Raw genomic sequence first — 16,581 nt, 5'->3', positions numbered from 1 at the left:
GACTTTTTGGGAATTCCCTGGCATTCCAGAGGTTAGGACTCTGCGCTTTCTCACTGACGAGGGCCCAGGATCAGTCCCTGGTTGGGGAACTAAAATCCCACAAGCCACAGAGCCCTGCCAGAAAAAAAAAAAAAAAAAAATTTCCTTTGAAACAAAAAAAAAATTTGACCTTTTAGCCCAGTCTCTTTCTGTGATATCTACTTATATCTGTGATATATGACAGGTATTCCCTGCTTAATGGCTCACTATATATTTTTCCCTTCCTCTCTCCAAGCTGGCCTTGCTCTGTGGCTTGTTTATAAAAATAAAACAAATAACCCAAACTGGATCTATTGTAAAAGACACATAAAGAGAAATATTTGTTTTATATTATATTGTTTTCAAAACAGCTCATTAGCGAAGAACAGATTCAGATAAGTATATGATTAAACACATTTTTCTCTTGCAGTGGGTTGGGTACTGTAGTAATAAATGTAATGTAACATTATGAAAAGCTAAAACTATAACAGGGAGTCTGTTCTTTTTGACTAGGAAAAATATATTTCAAAACCATACCATTTGACTCTAGTACTTCAGATGTGACTCTTATGGTGAAAGGAAAATCTTTAGGAATAACAGGATACAAAGCTCTCTCAGCAAGAGCACCTAAATCAGAAGAGAAAATAATAAGCAAAAAAAATGTGCTCACCATTGTAAAGCAATTATACTCCAATAAGGATGTTTAAAAAAAAAAAAATGCTAAGTCTCTGTAAGAATACCATGTACATATACCGATTTGTACTTACCGTGCCCAAGTTCTCTTCTATTTACACCAGTGACTTTGCCAATTTCATTAGTTGCATAGGGAGGAAACTTAAAAACAAAAACAAAAACCACGTACATATACAAATGACATGGAAAGATATCCCATATATATAATAAGTTACAAAACAGTAGAATCTCATTTTTGTTAAAAAAAAAAAAAAAAAGTACATTCATATACACACAGAAAATGTCTGGACATCTAAAACATATACCAAATTGCTAAAAGTAGCTATTTCTAGTGTTTATGTGACCTGGGGTGGGAAATGGATGGTTATGGGGATTTACACCACAAATTTCTATAATGTTTAAATTGTTAACAATAACAAAATACTTTATTTTTGTAATACAAGAAATGTACGTATTTTTAAAAAATGCACATTGAGGAAACAGATATTTTTCAATAAGGGTTTTACTTTAGCCAGGGGTTGCAAACTATTTTATTTGATTGATATATCGTCTTAAAAGAATGTGAACTAGTTGCAGTCATTTAAAAAATTGAGAAATTTCCCATACAAATCTGGAATGTTTTTAAAAAGGAGAGATGGAACATGAATCTGATAAAGCCTCTGGATCTAGCAGTCAATTTGCAGGAGACAGAAAGACAGAGGAACGTGCCGAACTGCACCATGAGTGCAATCAGCAGCACCCAGACTGTGGGGAGCACTACAGGTCAGAAGGCTCTGTGGCTTCAACAGAAAGACTGTAAAGAAAAGAATGTGACAGAGGAGAGACCTATAGATTAAAAGAGACAAATACCAAATTTTAAAAAAATGGACAAGACTACACTGTAGTACCTAGGGATGTGCAATAAAAATCCAAGGAAGTGATTACTATAAAACTTAGGAGAGTAGTTTATTTTCAGGGGAAGAAGGGTATTAAGACTGGGATGAAAAACATGGAGGAGCTTCTGGGGTGACTGGCAACATTCTATACTGTGACTTGGGTGGTGGTTACAAGGGTGTCTGCCTTATAAAAACCCATTAAGTCATCCTTTGTTTTATATGGTTTTCAGTATCTGTATTTTATGATAAAAAGGTTTTTTAAAAATGGGATAATACAGCAATAACGGCCCATATCTTTCTCCTGCCCCCACCCTCACCTCTTTCCCCAATAATCAGCTAGAGCTGCATTTTTCGCAGGTGCCCTTTTTTAAAGATTGCCACGTGCTCTTAAGCTCTTGACAAAGGATGTGCCTTATCAATTACTATTCCTCTGTGGCTTCTGTAGCATCTGGTTATATCCAAAACAGGATATTAGGGACTTAAAACCTGTGAGAATCTCCAGGTTTATGGATATTCTCTAGCATATTTTTTTTACATGAAATGTTCTCTATTAACTATAGCAGATTCAACAAAACTGAGATGTTGGGATTCTGGGCAATCAACAATGGCCACTCAAAAGACCTGCTATGTTACACTAGCCTCCCAGCATGTATGCTTCAAATACTAAAATTAAAGTGCTATATGGTTGTGTTGTATCTGGTCCCTTAGGATTAGTTGTGAATAAAGTCAATCACAAACTCAATTATATGTAATGATTTCATATAAAGTAGTTTAACATTAAATACCTCAGTTCTTTTACTACTAATCAAATGAGTAAAAATATGAACATTTAAATGAACTAAAGGGAGATGGTGATTTGTCAGTTGAGGTATTTGAAAAGCCCCACTTGTTTGAAACACATGTGAACAGTTACAACTCTTTCTTGACCAATACAGTACTCTCTACTATACTTTAACTTTTATGTATGACTCAGAACAGGAAGTTGTTGGTTGGAAAGCTACTACTTGTCTCTCTAAATCCCTTCTGTAAGCAATAAAGTAACAGTGATAGATATATGATAAAACTAGCATAGTAAAATGTTAATGGTAGAACCTAGGTAGTGGATATACTGATATCTACTGTAAAATTCTTTCAACTTTGCTGTATCCTGGAAATCTTTCATAATAAAATATTGGGGAAAAATTCATCTTACCTCATAGTGAAGCATGAAATTTTTATCTTTTATCCCACTGCAAACAAAAAGCATAATATTAAAAAAAAATCACACAGATACAGATTTATTCAATAAACAACTAAACAAGATGTAAGGGGGATTTAAGAAACAATTGGTTATTAAGGAGAGTTGGTCTGAAATTGAATACCAGAAGAATTAGAAGGATGAATGTCAGAAACAGTATTTTTTTCTGGGGCTTCTGAATGAATTCTACACAGATTTAAGAAAACAATTTTGCTTAAAATAAAGCACATAGATATCCAGATTTGAATACTAAGACAATAGATGCATTTTAAAGCATTAATACGTAGTGAGAATCCTAAATATAAACACATTACTTAAATCTCAGAGTTATGATCTTCCTCCCAGTCAAACATGTGAAATGAAGATCAGTAACTGAAATGATATAGCTGAGAGCAATCAGGAGATCTGACAAGCAAAGATTTTTTTTTCAGGGTTTGAAAAGAGAACTGTTATGACTGAATCTAGAACAATGGGGAGAATAAGCATGAGAAGTAACAAAATTTCTGGAAGCAGGAAACCAGATTTATTTTTAACTAAGGAAAAGACAAGCATATACAGGTTCTTGGCACAAACAGTGTCCCCTTTGAGTGGGATTACAAAAGGCACCTCTCTGTACAGAGGATTTAGAAAGTCCTAGGCTAGGGCTGAATCTGCACAACCATAAATTACAGCCTTGGGGAAAGAAATTTAAAAACCAGACACCTTCAGAAGACTAAAGGAATCATAGATTTAGGGGCTAGAGAGGAGGCTAGGGATCATTAGCCCAGTACCTGCACTTTATAAGATGAGGAAACCAAAGACCAGCATGGCTGAGTGATGTGTATGCCCTCATTTACAGAGGTTATAGACTTAGGACTAGAACACAGAGAGGTATGCTGGCCAAACCCAGTGCACACTCTTATGAAGCTGTGTTGCCTCCTAGAAGAAAGGAGTCAAAATGAAGAAGGATAGGGCAACCACGTTTTGGTCTAGATGGGAATTTAAAATACAAAAGTTTAAGAGCTCCCCCACCACAAAGAATTATGATTATGATGAACATTCAAGTCTTATACATACAGCTGCATTGTTATTTTTATTAGGTACATGAAAAACAATTAGTGATGCTATCCTGAAGATACTGGGGATTATCCTCATCAGTTGGGCAGAAGGAAGAGGGAGGCAGAGTCCTTTGGTCTTCTGAGACCCTTAATAAAGGAAAGGGAAGCAACCCTGTTAGGCACTGAGGAAGATCTGTGGCTGTGAGTTCCAGAACTCTGATGCATAAATGCTGGTGGGGACTGTAATATAGATTCTCATCATCTAAATTGATCAACATGATTTTACTGCTGACTTTTTAGGATCAGTGGAGGAAAACCACTTTTTTTTTTTTTTTTTTAAACAAATTCAAATGTGCCTTGGGATTAGATAAGGTTTTTTCTTTTAACAACTTCCAGATTCTTTTTGGGAACTGGGATTCTTGCTTATTATTTATTTGCTCTATTGTTTATAATATTCAACAGAAAAACCTATCCATTCAAGATTACCCAGGAAATCTGTCCAGAGGAATGGTTCTAGAGATAAAGAATAAACTAAATGTACCCATATTAAAAAGAATTAAATGCTTTACCAAAACTTGTTCTAACAAATGAGTTAGGAGACAAATATATCACAAAAAAACCCTTGAAATCACTATTATGTAAACAGAAAAATGAAGTACAGAGATACAGGTTTTAAGAAGTAATAATGAATAATAATATACCACATGAATTATATATTGTAACATCATAATCCAAAAACATAACTTACTTTATAGCTGTTATAATTCGGTCTGACTTAATGCTGGATTCTAATGAATCAAATGTAACAGTACAAAGCACCTAAAAAAGAAGAAATAAAATTCCTCAGGCTTTAATTTACTAACAATGAAGATGAAAACTAAAAACATTTGAAGAACCCACTTAGCTTTTAAAGAAATGAGATAAGTACATTCTATTCAAAGCTTGCCAAGGTACAGTAAACATTTATTCATTCCATAAACATTAGAAATTATATTACTTACACATTATAAATATTATGTGTAAATCTCAATAATCCAGAAGTCTAATATCACATAGACTACATATTTAAAGCACTAGGGAGTGCTGGGGGAGGAGGACAGGAAGAGGAATATTTTAAAACCTGACCCTAAAGGAATCCTCAATAAAGGTTCAGCCAATAAAACTACCTGCTTAAAATTGGAAAAAAAAAAATAAGGTTAATCTAAGAAGACTGTAGGGACATAACATAATCCAAAGACTCTACAATGTATCATTCACAACATCCAGGATACAACCTACAAAAAAAAAACAACAACAGGAAATGGGGCCCATTCTCAAGAGAAAAGACAATGAATAGAGACTGACCCTGAGCTGATTCAGATGTTGGATTAACAGACAAGGATTTTCAATAGCTATCATAATTATATTCAAGGACATAAAAAAGAACCAATAGAAATTCTAGAACTGAAAAATAATAAGTCATAATGGAAAGAAGATGGCAAGAGTCAGTGAACATGAAGATGGATTAGAAGAAATTGCCCACTCTACAGAACGAGGGAGGGAAAAAAGAACATAGCCTCCAGGACCTGTGGGACAATATCAAAAGGACTAAACATATGTACTTGCAACCCCAGAATGAGGGAAAAGAGAGAATGAGATAGAAAAAAGTATTTGAAGAAATTACAGCTGAAATTTCTCAAGTTTGATGAAAGATACAAATTTATAGGTTTAAAGCTCAAGAAACTCTTAGTAGGATAAATAAAAGAAAACCACACTTTTCATAGTCATACTGCTGAAACCAAAGACAGAAAATCTTGAAAGCACCCAGATGAAAACAAAAAATAACATACAGGGAACAATGATTTGAATGAGCCCTGATTTCTCATCAGAAAAAAAAGGAGAACAAAAAACAGTAGACCATTTCTTTAAGTTCTGAAAGAAAAAAGCATCAACCCCGAATCTATATTCTGGCAAAAGATTCTTTGTAAAAAGATAAAGACATTTTCAGATAAATGAAAAATAAGAATTTGTTATCAGAACATCCATAGGACAATACTAAATGAAGTCTTGTCAGATTGAAGCAAAATAATACTAAATGGAAACTTGGATCTTCAGGAAGAAATAAAAAAGCATTAGAAATGGTAAACATGTGGGTCAATATAAAAGGCTATCTTTTCCCTCTTTTTTAAGTATGTAACTGTTTAAAATAAAAGTTATAATGTTGCCTTGTGGCGTTATAACACATGTAGATGTAACTCATAAGACAACTACAGCATAAAGGATGGAAGGAGGGGCAAATGGACCTAAGTGGTTGCAAACTTTACTCATCTTGTGTGAAGTGAAAAAAATTAACTGTAAACAGACTGTGAAAAGTTAAGAATGTATACTGTATTCTCTGTAGTAACCAGTGTAAAATAACACAGAGGTATAGTTAAAAAGCAAACAGACAAATTCAAATGGAGATCTAAAAAATATTCAATTAATCTAAAAAGGCAGAAAGAATAGAAAAACAAAAAACAGAAGGGCTAAACAAAAACAAATAATAAAATGACAGACTAAACTCAATAATTAAATTGAACATTAATGGACCTAACACTCCAGTTAAAAGACAGATTGTCAGGAGGGCTAACAAAAGTATACAAAATTTAATAGTTATTTAAAAAAATTTTTATTAAAAGTCATAAAAGAAAACCCAAATCAAAGGAGAGATAGACTATATTTATTGTAAAGACTGTGATTGAAATTGTAAAAATACCATTTTTTACTCATTCCGTAAATTCAGTGCAAAACCAATCTAAATCGTATTGGATAGAAAGATTTTTTTCAGAACTTGATATGATACTAAAATTTAAATGAAAGAACAAATGTAACAGAAGAGCTAAGACAGTTCTGGGGTGGGGGGAGAGAAGGAAGAATAAAAAGGGAGGATTTGCCCCTCAGATATTAAAATATATCCCAAAACTATAATAATTAAAACAGTTTGACACTGGCCCAGGGAGCTCACAGAACAATGGAAGAGAGTATAGTTCAAACATGTATTTATAAACTTTGAATATGATAAGGTAACATTACAAATCAATGGGAAAAATGAATTTTTAGTAAACAGTGTTGCAAAATTGGCTCACTCTGGAGGGTTCTACCTAATACCTTGTATAGGAATAAACTCCATGATAGATTAATAGTCTAAATTTAATAGCTAAAACTAGAAAGTTAATAGAAGAAGTAGGTGCATAATTTTGTGACCTTGGGGTAAGGGAGGATTTCTTTAAGAAGACCTCAAAAGTAAAGATTTCGGGTTCACTGTAGACATACACAGGCATACCTCATTTTACTGCACTTCACTTTATTGTGTTTAACTTCTTAATTATTTGCAGATAATGCCTTTTTAACAGATTGAAGGTTTGTGGCAACCTTGTGTCAAGCAGGTCTATCAGCACCATTTTTCCAACAGCATTTGCTCATTTTGTGTCTTTGTGTCACATTGTGATAATTCTCAAAATTTTCAAAACCTCCCTAGCAAAAAGATTATGACTTGCTGAAGGCTCAGATGATGGTTAGCATTTTTTAGCAATAAAGTATTTTTAAATTAAGGTTTGTACATTGTTTTTTTAGATGTAATGTTATCGCCCACTTAATAGACTACAGTATAGTATAAAACATAAATTTTATATGCACTGGGAAATCAAAAAATTTGTGTGATTTGCTTTATTGTGATATTCACTTTATTGCAGTGGTTTGGAACTGAACTTGTAGTATCTCCAAGGTATGCTTATAGTAGACTACCACAAGCAAAGTTAAAAGACATATGGCAAAGAGGGAGATGATACATACAAATTATGGTTACTGAAAAGGATTAATATTTAAAACACAAAAGAACTCAGTGAAAAATAGCAGGAAAAAGACAGTAAACCATATTAAAAAAAGAAAAAAAAATTGGTCAAAGGATATGAGCAGATAATTCACAAAAGAGCAAACCTTAACTAGGGCTACCACTCTGCTCAACTCTAGGGACACTATCTATGTGAAAAGAGTGCCCTGGAGGTATGCAGCCCCCCAGGGTATGGTTTATACAGTTATCATGTTAATTGGCTATCATATAAAGAGATGTTCATTCCTCATCAGGAAAACACAAATGAAAGCAATGACATACCACTCTGTACCCATTAGATGGGCAAACTTAGTGATTAACATAATTAAAATAAAGCATAATACCATACATGAAACAATGCATACACATATATGTTAAATATAAGGGAATAGGTAAAGGAAAAGAATAGGACTAAGGTTCAGGCTAAATGGAGAAAAAAAGTGAGGGCCTGGAATAGACCAACAATGCCAATATGTCATGAACTGAGGCGTATGAGTGACTTAATTTTGTGTACTTAAGATTAAAAGAAAAATGTAATAAAAATACCAGATAATTCTAGAAAATGCAAACTAATTTACAGTGACAAAAGCAGATCAGTAGTTGCCTAAGGAAAGGGAGGGGAGCGGAAGAAGAGACTATAGAGAGGCATGAGGAAACTCTTGGGGAGGACTGATATGTTCATTATCTTGACTGTTAAACATATTTTAAAAAAATCAAAGTACTCTGAATAGATAATATATTCCATATGCTAAAAACCTACATACTGTACTTCTATTAGAACTAATTAAGCAATCCTGTATTGGCAAATAATTGTAGCTTTTTACATATATTACCTGTGTTTGTCCCCTTTGAAATAATGATGATCCATGAAGAATTTTAAACATATCTACCTCACAATTTATATTCCTAAGTGAAGTCAAATCTCGACCATCGCACCTACAGTAGTAAAGGAAATAATTAAGTAAAGCAGTGTTGGAAGTCAGAAAAATCACACATTATCTTTTGAATCCTACCAGGAAGTTCTCAACTTGAACTGCATGTCATAACCACCTGTAGAACTTTAAAAAAATAATATAGATACCTGGGCCCCATCTTAAGTCCCACTGAATCAGAATTTCAAGGGTTGTGACCCATACACTTATATTGTTAAAAAGCTCTGCAGGTTTGGTAGTGTATATATGTCCATGCCACTCTCTCACTTTGTCACAGCTTACCCTTCCCCCTCCCCATATCCTCGAGTCCATTCTCTAGTAGGTCTGTGTCTTTATTCCCGTCTTACCCCTAGGTTCTTCATGACTTTTTTTTTTTCCTTAGATTCCATATATATGTGTTAGCATACAGTATTTGTTTTTCTCTTTCTGACTTACTTCACTCTGTATGACAGACTCTAGGTCCATCCACCTCACTACCAAACGTAAAATAGATAGCTAGTGGGAAGCAGCCGCATAGCACAGGGAGATCAGCTCGGTGCTTTGTGACCACCTAGAGGAGTGGGATAGGGAGGGTGGGAGGGAGGGAGACGCAAGAGGGAAGAGATATGGGAACATATGTATATGTATAACTGATTCACTTTGTTATAAAGCAGAAACTAACACACCATTGTAAAGCAATTATACTCCAATAAACATGTTAAAAAAAAAAAGCTCTGCAGGTAATTCTAACATGCAGCCACGGCTGTGAAGCAATGCTCTATACGAGGCCCACAGAGAGACAAACACATCTACCCAATGCACACACTCTTCAACAGGTATCCATTTATAAAATAAACATTATATAATTCTTTCCTGTTATTTGAAAAAAAAAGTCTCTTGCTTTGAGCAAGTTGCCACTTTTGAGGAAACTTGCCTTCAATTCCATCAAAAAAGGATATGTTTACCTTTTGTATTCATTCAAAATAATACTTCTAAAAACATCCTTTGCAGCAACATTGAAGGATTCTATTATTTCATAGGAATCAACTTCTGGAAATTTTTCTATAGAAGAAAAGACAAACCAAAACAAACATTTTCTCTTTTTGGAAGATAAGATTTCTCTTAAGCTCACAGTATCAAATCAATTAACTATGGAAGTAATAAGCCAAGTGAGTTGACTCTGAACATTTAGTCCTCAAAGTAGATAAATTAAATGTTTTTAAGTAGGAGAGACACAAGTATTATACCTCAAATGCACTGTTAATGGGAACTTAGTTTGCTTTCTACCAGAACAATAGTGCTTTGCAATCAGCTTTCTATTACATTATGTTATCTGACAAATCTAGCCAACCATATCATGAGAAGGTTTAACTGATATTTTTAAGAGTAGTCTCCTTAACTGTTTTGCCTTAGGATCTTTTATCTTAGTCCACAAATAGAGGAATAATTTTTTTTTATATGTTACAAATCCCTACTGACTAGTTTTTAGTTAACATTTATCAAGTTCTTTCATAACCCAGGTAATTTACATGTTTTTTTAAAAATGCCTTTAATCTTTATAGCAATTTATGAGGTAAATTCTATTACTATTATCCCCATTCTACAGAAGAAAAAACAGGCCTAAAGAGGAGGAGTAAATTGCCTGAGATCACTCAGGTAGTAACCGACAGCTGTGACCTGAATACAGATTTGTCGGCCTAGGCTTATGCTTTTAAATGTTCAGCTACTTTATCTTACCAATTGATTTATGCCAAGTTTTAAGCACTGTTCTCTTAAGCAATTGGTTTATTAAATATAACTTTAAAGTAACCAGAACACAAGAAATGGCCACAGAGAGATATATTAAGAATTGTGTCTTCATCAGGCAAGAATAATTTTAAATATTATATTTTAATATGAATTTTTATGCTTTAACTGAGTTGCACTTGGAGAGGAAAATAATTAGTAACAAAACATTTAAAATATCCTATGAACCCAGAGGGTCATGAAGGTATTCTGTTATGCATTAATACAAACACAAAATCACTTTTCTTTTTAAATAAGGCAACAGGTGTTATACAACTTCTAATTCTTTTTTTTTTTTTTATGATTAGCTCTTTTATTGTAAATTGTTTAAGAAATTATTTCCCAGGTCAAAGTTATAAAGATATTAACCTGTATTTTGTACTAAATGCTTCAAAGTTTTTTTTTCTTTTATTCAAACAGTCACAAAAATTATAATCATCCTCATCAGTTCACTCAGTCCTATGTAATTAATTTTTTTTTATCTTGATCTTTTGTTAGCACTTTTATGAATTCATCAGTTTTCCATTAGAGTTCTGAAAATGCTTATTCATTCAGTTCAACAACTTCTAATTCTTAATAGGATGAAATATAGTGAGAAAAGACCAAACTTTTTCAATGGCAATTATAGGTAATGGCCTTAATATCAATGCTAGCAGCAGAATTTTTGTCTTAAAATAAGATACTCAGGTGAGAGAATATTTGTCTGTTAGCAGAAAAATTAATGAGAACTGTATGTCATGCCTGGTACACATTCAGTTTGTGATTGATATTAAAAGAATCAAATCCTTTGTTTAATAATTTTTGAGAGCAAGATTCTCTAAAATCTAAATTTTACAATTCCACATGTTAATAATAACAACATCAGTTAACACTTACTGAACACTTGCTATGTGCCAGGCGCAGATGTAAATGACTTATTCATTCAATCCCCACAAACCATGTATTATTAGTATTGCAATTTTACAAATTAAGAACTCAAGAATTTTGAAGAATATCTTTTAGATTTTCATATGACAGGATACAATGATACCCATTTTGGAGTATAAGAGTTTGATCCAGAAAAGGTCAGGAATACCTCACATTCAGCATTTATTGGTGCCCACTCTATGTCAGGTGCAGTTCTTACCCATTTATAGAGGTCAATATAACAGTAACCTTGGGATGTATCATTATTTTAAGTTTACCAAAGATAAAACTAGAGAGTAATGAGAATAACCGATTTGTTCAAGGTCTCACAACTGAAACTTTAAAATCTATTATTTCCTTTAAATATTTTTTAAACTAAAAAAAAAAAATTACCTTTTAGTTGTTCCTCTGTATCTAATCTAATCTTGTTAACAGCTTCATCTCTGGAAATCTAAAAGAAAGTTGAGGTTCAGTTATTATATTTAACATTTCTATTTTTTAAATTATTATACAATTAACACATTGTAATAGTAATCAGATTTCTCTAATGGTAACATTCCTTAAAAGATTGAAACTGGTTATTGATTTGTAGGGAATATTACCTGTTTAATTCATTTAAATCTATTTCCACACTTCCCTAAAAGTTTTCCCTAAAACTTCCTTCCCAACAAAAGGAGAATGGAGAAGCAAACAGCTAGGCTATTATTTAGCTTTCTGTTTAGAGATTTTTCATAAAAATAGGACAAATAGGGCTTCCCTGGTGGTGCAGTGGTTAAGAATCTGCCTGCCAATGCAGGGGACACGGGTTCGAGCCCTGGTCTGGGAAGATCCCACATGCCACGGAGCAACTGGGCCCGTGAGCCACAACTACTGAGCCTGCGCGTCTGGAGCCTGTGCTCCGCAACAAGAGAGGCCGCGATGGTGAGAGGCCCGCGCACCGCGATGAAGAGTGGTCCCCACTTGCCGCAACTAGAGAAAGCCCTCACACAGAAACGAAGACTCAACACAGTCATTCATAAATAAAAAAAAAAAAAAAAAAAAAAATAGGACAAATATTCATAAACAAAACTGTGTAAGCTATGACAAAAAAGAACTCCCAGAACAATTATATAAACAAAATTCAGGTATACCTACTTTATCATGTTCATGATCTGTAAAAACTGCGTAGAGTTTTTCCATGGCGAGTCTATTTTAAGCACAAAATAAATGTCAGCATATTTGGAAACACTAGGCAGTATCTATTATAAACAAAACTGAAATATTTAATAATAAGCTAAAATATTTAACATTTCATAAAGAATTAAAAATATGTATTTATTGCTCTATAACACTGCTAATCTGTTTACTATTTATGATACAGAACACAAATTTCTTTCTCCTCACATCTTAAGCGAATCACACACATGCCCTCCCTTCTTAATTGTTCAATTAATTTCACCTTAGATTTTTCTCTTTCTCTCTGCTCACTCTCTCTCATATGACCAGTTGCTTTTTTCTGTTCTACGTGTTTTGGCTGTTATTGCAGGCAACGCTTTTTTTGGGGACAGTGTATATAACTCTTTAATCTCTGAGTAATGGCTGTGAGACTCATACTAATGGAAATACTAACTTTTTCAATTTATTTCAAATAAAGTGAAATAATTTTCTGGTCATTCATTCATAATTTACTAAGTGCTTATGTGCAGGCACTGTTATAAGGACTGGGCATATAGTGGTGATTGTATTTCTTTTCAAGAACCTCAACAGTTTCCTTAGATATTCAAATATCTTATGCTTTATATACTCTTTTACTTTGACACAGAGAGATATGAGGATGATCTGAATCTTCACCAGTAAACTCACTCTCCCCTTTCCTTTGAGATTCAAACTTAGGCCCTTCAAGAGGGATGTGGGTTTATCCTTTTTAAAGCATTAGACTGGTATTTATGGCAATGACTCTTAAAATAGAAGGGTGCTATTTAAGAAGTAATGCATGGACAGTGCTTCGGTGAGAAGTTTTTTCTGAGAGGAAATTAAATCTGGTGACACTTTCATATTTTCTTTTGTACAGATGTTCTTACTTATGAGCGTGTTTCACAATCTCTGGCAAAGGGACAAATAACTTCTGAGGTGTCCTCTTGGCAACACCAATTTCTTTTACCAACTGCTGGATGCCCTGAATTATTTGTTGTGTATATTTTACTCCCACTTTGATAGCATGGCAAAAGTCCTGCTGTAAAATATTCTCTGCAGAGGCTTCCAACATGACTAAAAAAAAAAGAAAAAAAAAAACAGACTGCCATTGAACCTTTTACCAATATAGCATTTTCAAATACCATGACATGACATAAATACTACAGATGAATTTTGTTTATTAATCCTTTTTGATTTCTTTCCTCAGAATCAACATAATTCCAAAATATAAACAGTAGTAAATGAATAAAGAAACCTTGATATTTGAAGTTAGGTTTATATTCTTCATAAGTTTAATGAGAGATTTCTCATAAAAAAATGAAATGGAAAAGAAAATAAACTATGCACACAATTTTTTATAACAGCTTTATAAGATATAATTCAAATACCATAAAATTCCATCTTTTAATGTGTACAACTGCATCTTTTTTTAAAATGTATTTAAAATGAAATTTTACAATATCAGCACAATAGGTGGCTAATAAATGTTTCCTGTTTAACAATATTTGATGTGACCTCCCACTTAATTTGGTCATTGTCACATTGTCTAATTCTTACACAGGTGGGGAAATCTTTGCAGTGATAACTGTTGATACTGTTTCAAGTAAGCCAACTAGAGAACCCTAGCTACTACCATAAAAAGGTTGTTTTTATAGTTCTGTAACAGTAAAACTCCTGTGTAAAGCAGGGAAGCTCCAAAGTAAGGCTTCTAGTATATTATCTAGCTATAATCTACTATTCAGCTTCGGCTTTGGTTTTTACAAGGCTGAATAGACTCCTGCCAACTTGTGTGCCATTTCTGGCATTCCTCAACTTGTCCAAAGTCAAAGATCATGTAATACATAGTTACCATCATAACTAATATGTTTAACCACATAATGTTGTCACATTAAGATTTATTATTGCCTAAAAAGTCACTTCTAAGGCTTCTAGGCATAATTGAGAATGAAAAAAAATCTACTTATATGCTTCATATGTTGGAATTCCATCAGTCATTTGAAGCAGACCTGTGAAACTGTAACAAAAGATCTAACACTTGTGTCATTGGTGTCCTGGAAAGAGAGGAGAAAGATGGCAGGGCTGAAAAGTACTGGGAAAAAAAAAAATAGCTGGAAACTCCCCAGATTTGGCGGAGACATAAACCTGCATATTCAAGAAGCTGAATAAACCCTACATAGGATGACCCAAAGAAAGACACATCATAATTAAACTTCTGATAACCAAAGACAAAGAAAAAAATCTTGAAACCAGCCAGAGAAAAATGACACCTTACCCATATGGGAAAAGCAAACAACAGCAGATTTATCATCAGAAACCATGGAGGCCAGAAGGAAGAGGCATACTATTTTTCAGGTGCTGAAAGAAAAGAACTGTCATCCCAGAATCCTATACCCAGTGAAGATATTTAGGAATGAAGGAGAAATCAAGACTCTTAGATGAAGGAGAAAGAAGAAAATGTGTCACCCTAAAATGGCTAAAGGAAGTTCTCTAAACAGAAAGCAAACAATAAAGGATGTTAAGATAATAAACCATGTTAAGAACATGTTAAGCAGAAATATTGGTAAGTACAATACACTTTCCTTCTCTGGAATTTTCTAAACTGATGGTTGAAGCAAAAGCAAAAATTGTGACACTTCCCTGTTGTGGTTCTAAATGTAGATAAACATTAAACGAATATACATGGGGGAGGGTAAAGGGAGGTAAGGTTTCAATTCTTCACTTGAGGCATGAAGATGCTTCCTCTGATACCATGATATGGAGATGGTTATATCCTTTTTCTTATCTGTATTCCCATGACACCTCTCACTTTCACAGAATTAAATTGGAGATTTAAAAACATGCATTTAGAGCTTCCCTGGTGGCACAGTGGTTAAGAATCTGCCTGCCAATGCAGGGGACACGGGTTCAAGCCCTGGTCCGGGAAGATCCCACATGCCACGGAGCAACTAAGTCTGTGCGCCACAACTACTGAGCCTGTGCTCTAGAGCCCGCGAACCACAACTACTGAACCCACGTGCCACAACTACTGTAGCCCACGCACCTAGAGCCCATGCTCTGCAACAAGAGAAGCCACAGCAATGAGAAGCCTGCACACCTCAACGAAGAGTAGCCCCCACTTGCCGCAACTAGAGAAAGCCCGTGAGCAGCAACAAAGACCAAACACAGCCATAACTAAATAAATTAAACAAATTTTTAAAAAATTAAAAAAAAAACAAAACATGCATTTAAAAAATATTTATTTATTTGGCTGAAACCAGGTCTTAGTCGCGGTATGTGGGATCTTTTCTAGTTGTGGCATGTGGGATCTTTTTTTTTAAGTTACAGCACACAGGATCTTCATTGCAGTGTGCGGGATCTTTGTTACAGCATGTATGTGGGATCTAGTTCCCTGACCAGGGATTGAACCCAGGACCCTGCACTGGGAGCGTGGAGCTCCAGCCACTGGACCACCAGGGAAGTCCCAAACATGCATTTAATGTATATAAATTATACCTCAGTATATTCATTTAAAGAAGAGAATATGGCAAAGAAAATGAACATTACTCAGACTTTGTTTTCACCAATTAAACTTCAAAGCAATTCATTTTTAAAAGTGCTTTATAAGAAAATCCCTTATGGTTTTGAGTCTGTAGACCTGTGCTGTTCAATATGATAATTACCTGTCCCATACAGCTATTTGCATTTAAATAAGTTAAAATTATATAAAATTAAAACTTCAGTTCCTAGTTCACTAGCCACATTTCAAGTACTCAGTAATCACATGTTCAGATATAAAACATGTCCTTCATTGTAGAGAGTTCTGGACAGCACTGCCATAGAGGCTAAAATTTTAAACAAAAAAGCTTGTCAAAATGATTGCTCTGAACTTAACCATTTTCAATAGTTGAAGATAAAGGACTTCTGAGATTAGTTGAAGTTATGAATTCTAGATACAGTTTTTTTCCATAAAAATTGTTACTGGTGTACTTTTTTCCTAAATTATATCCTAGTATACACAGAAAGATTAGTGATATTAAATGTACCAGTTGAAAACAAGCATCTAAGTAGCACTGTGCAAAATAATCGCTGCGGGTGCACCCTAGTGGCTAATAGTGCATAG

General features: G+C 34.0%; 1 protein-coding gene across 5 annotated transcripts in view; it reads right to left on the bottom strand.

The window, feature by feature from the left end:
- Positions 1 to 16,581, bottom strand: part of PNPT1 (polyribonucleotide nucleotidyltransferase 1) — a 42,159-nt gene that overhangs the window by 13,570 nt on the left and 12,008 nt on the right. For all 5 annotated transcript variants that reach the window (XM_082358122.1, XM_082358118.1, XM_082358119.1 and 2 more), the window contains 9 exons: positions 13,370 to 13,556; positions 12,444 to 12,495; positions 11,703 to 11,760; positions 9,584 to 9,680; positions 8,541 to 8,643; positions 4,609 to 4,679; positions 2,779 to 2,815; positions 786 to 852; positions 556 to 645 (listed from right to left, as the gene is read on the bottom strand). In XM_082358122.1, coding sequence (XP_082214248.1) covers positions 556 to 645; positions 786 to 852; positions 2,779 to 2,815; positions 4,609 to 4,679; positions 8,541 to 8,643; positions 9,584 to 9,680; positions 11,703 to 11,760; positions 12,444 to 12,495; positions 13,370 to 13,556 — 762 coding nt within the window. The remainder of the gene's footprint in view (positions 1 to 555; positions 646 to 785; positions 853 to 2,778; positions 2,816 to 4,608; positions 4,680 to 8,540; positions 8,644 to 9,583; positions 9,681 to 11,702; positions 11,761 to 12,443; positions 12,496 to 13,369; positions 13,557 to 16,581) is intronic.

The sequence above is a fragment of the Balaenoptera borealis genome, assembly GCF_965194805.1.
Source record: "Balaenoptera borealis genome assembly, chromosome: 15".
In the NCBI taxonomy this organism is placed as follows: domain Eukaryota; kingdom Metazoa; phylum Chordata; class Mammalia; order Artiodactyla; family Balaenopteridae; genus Balaenoptera; species Balaenoptera borealis.
This window is presented reverse-complemented; position numbering and strand designations above follow the sequence as displayed.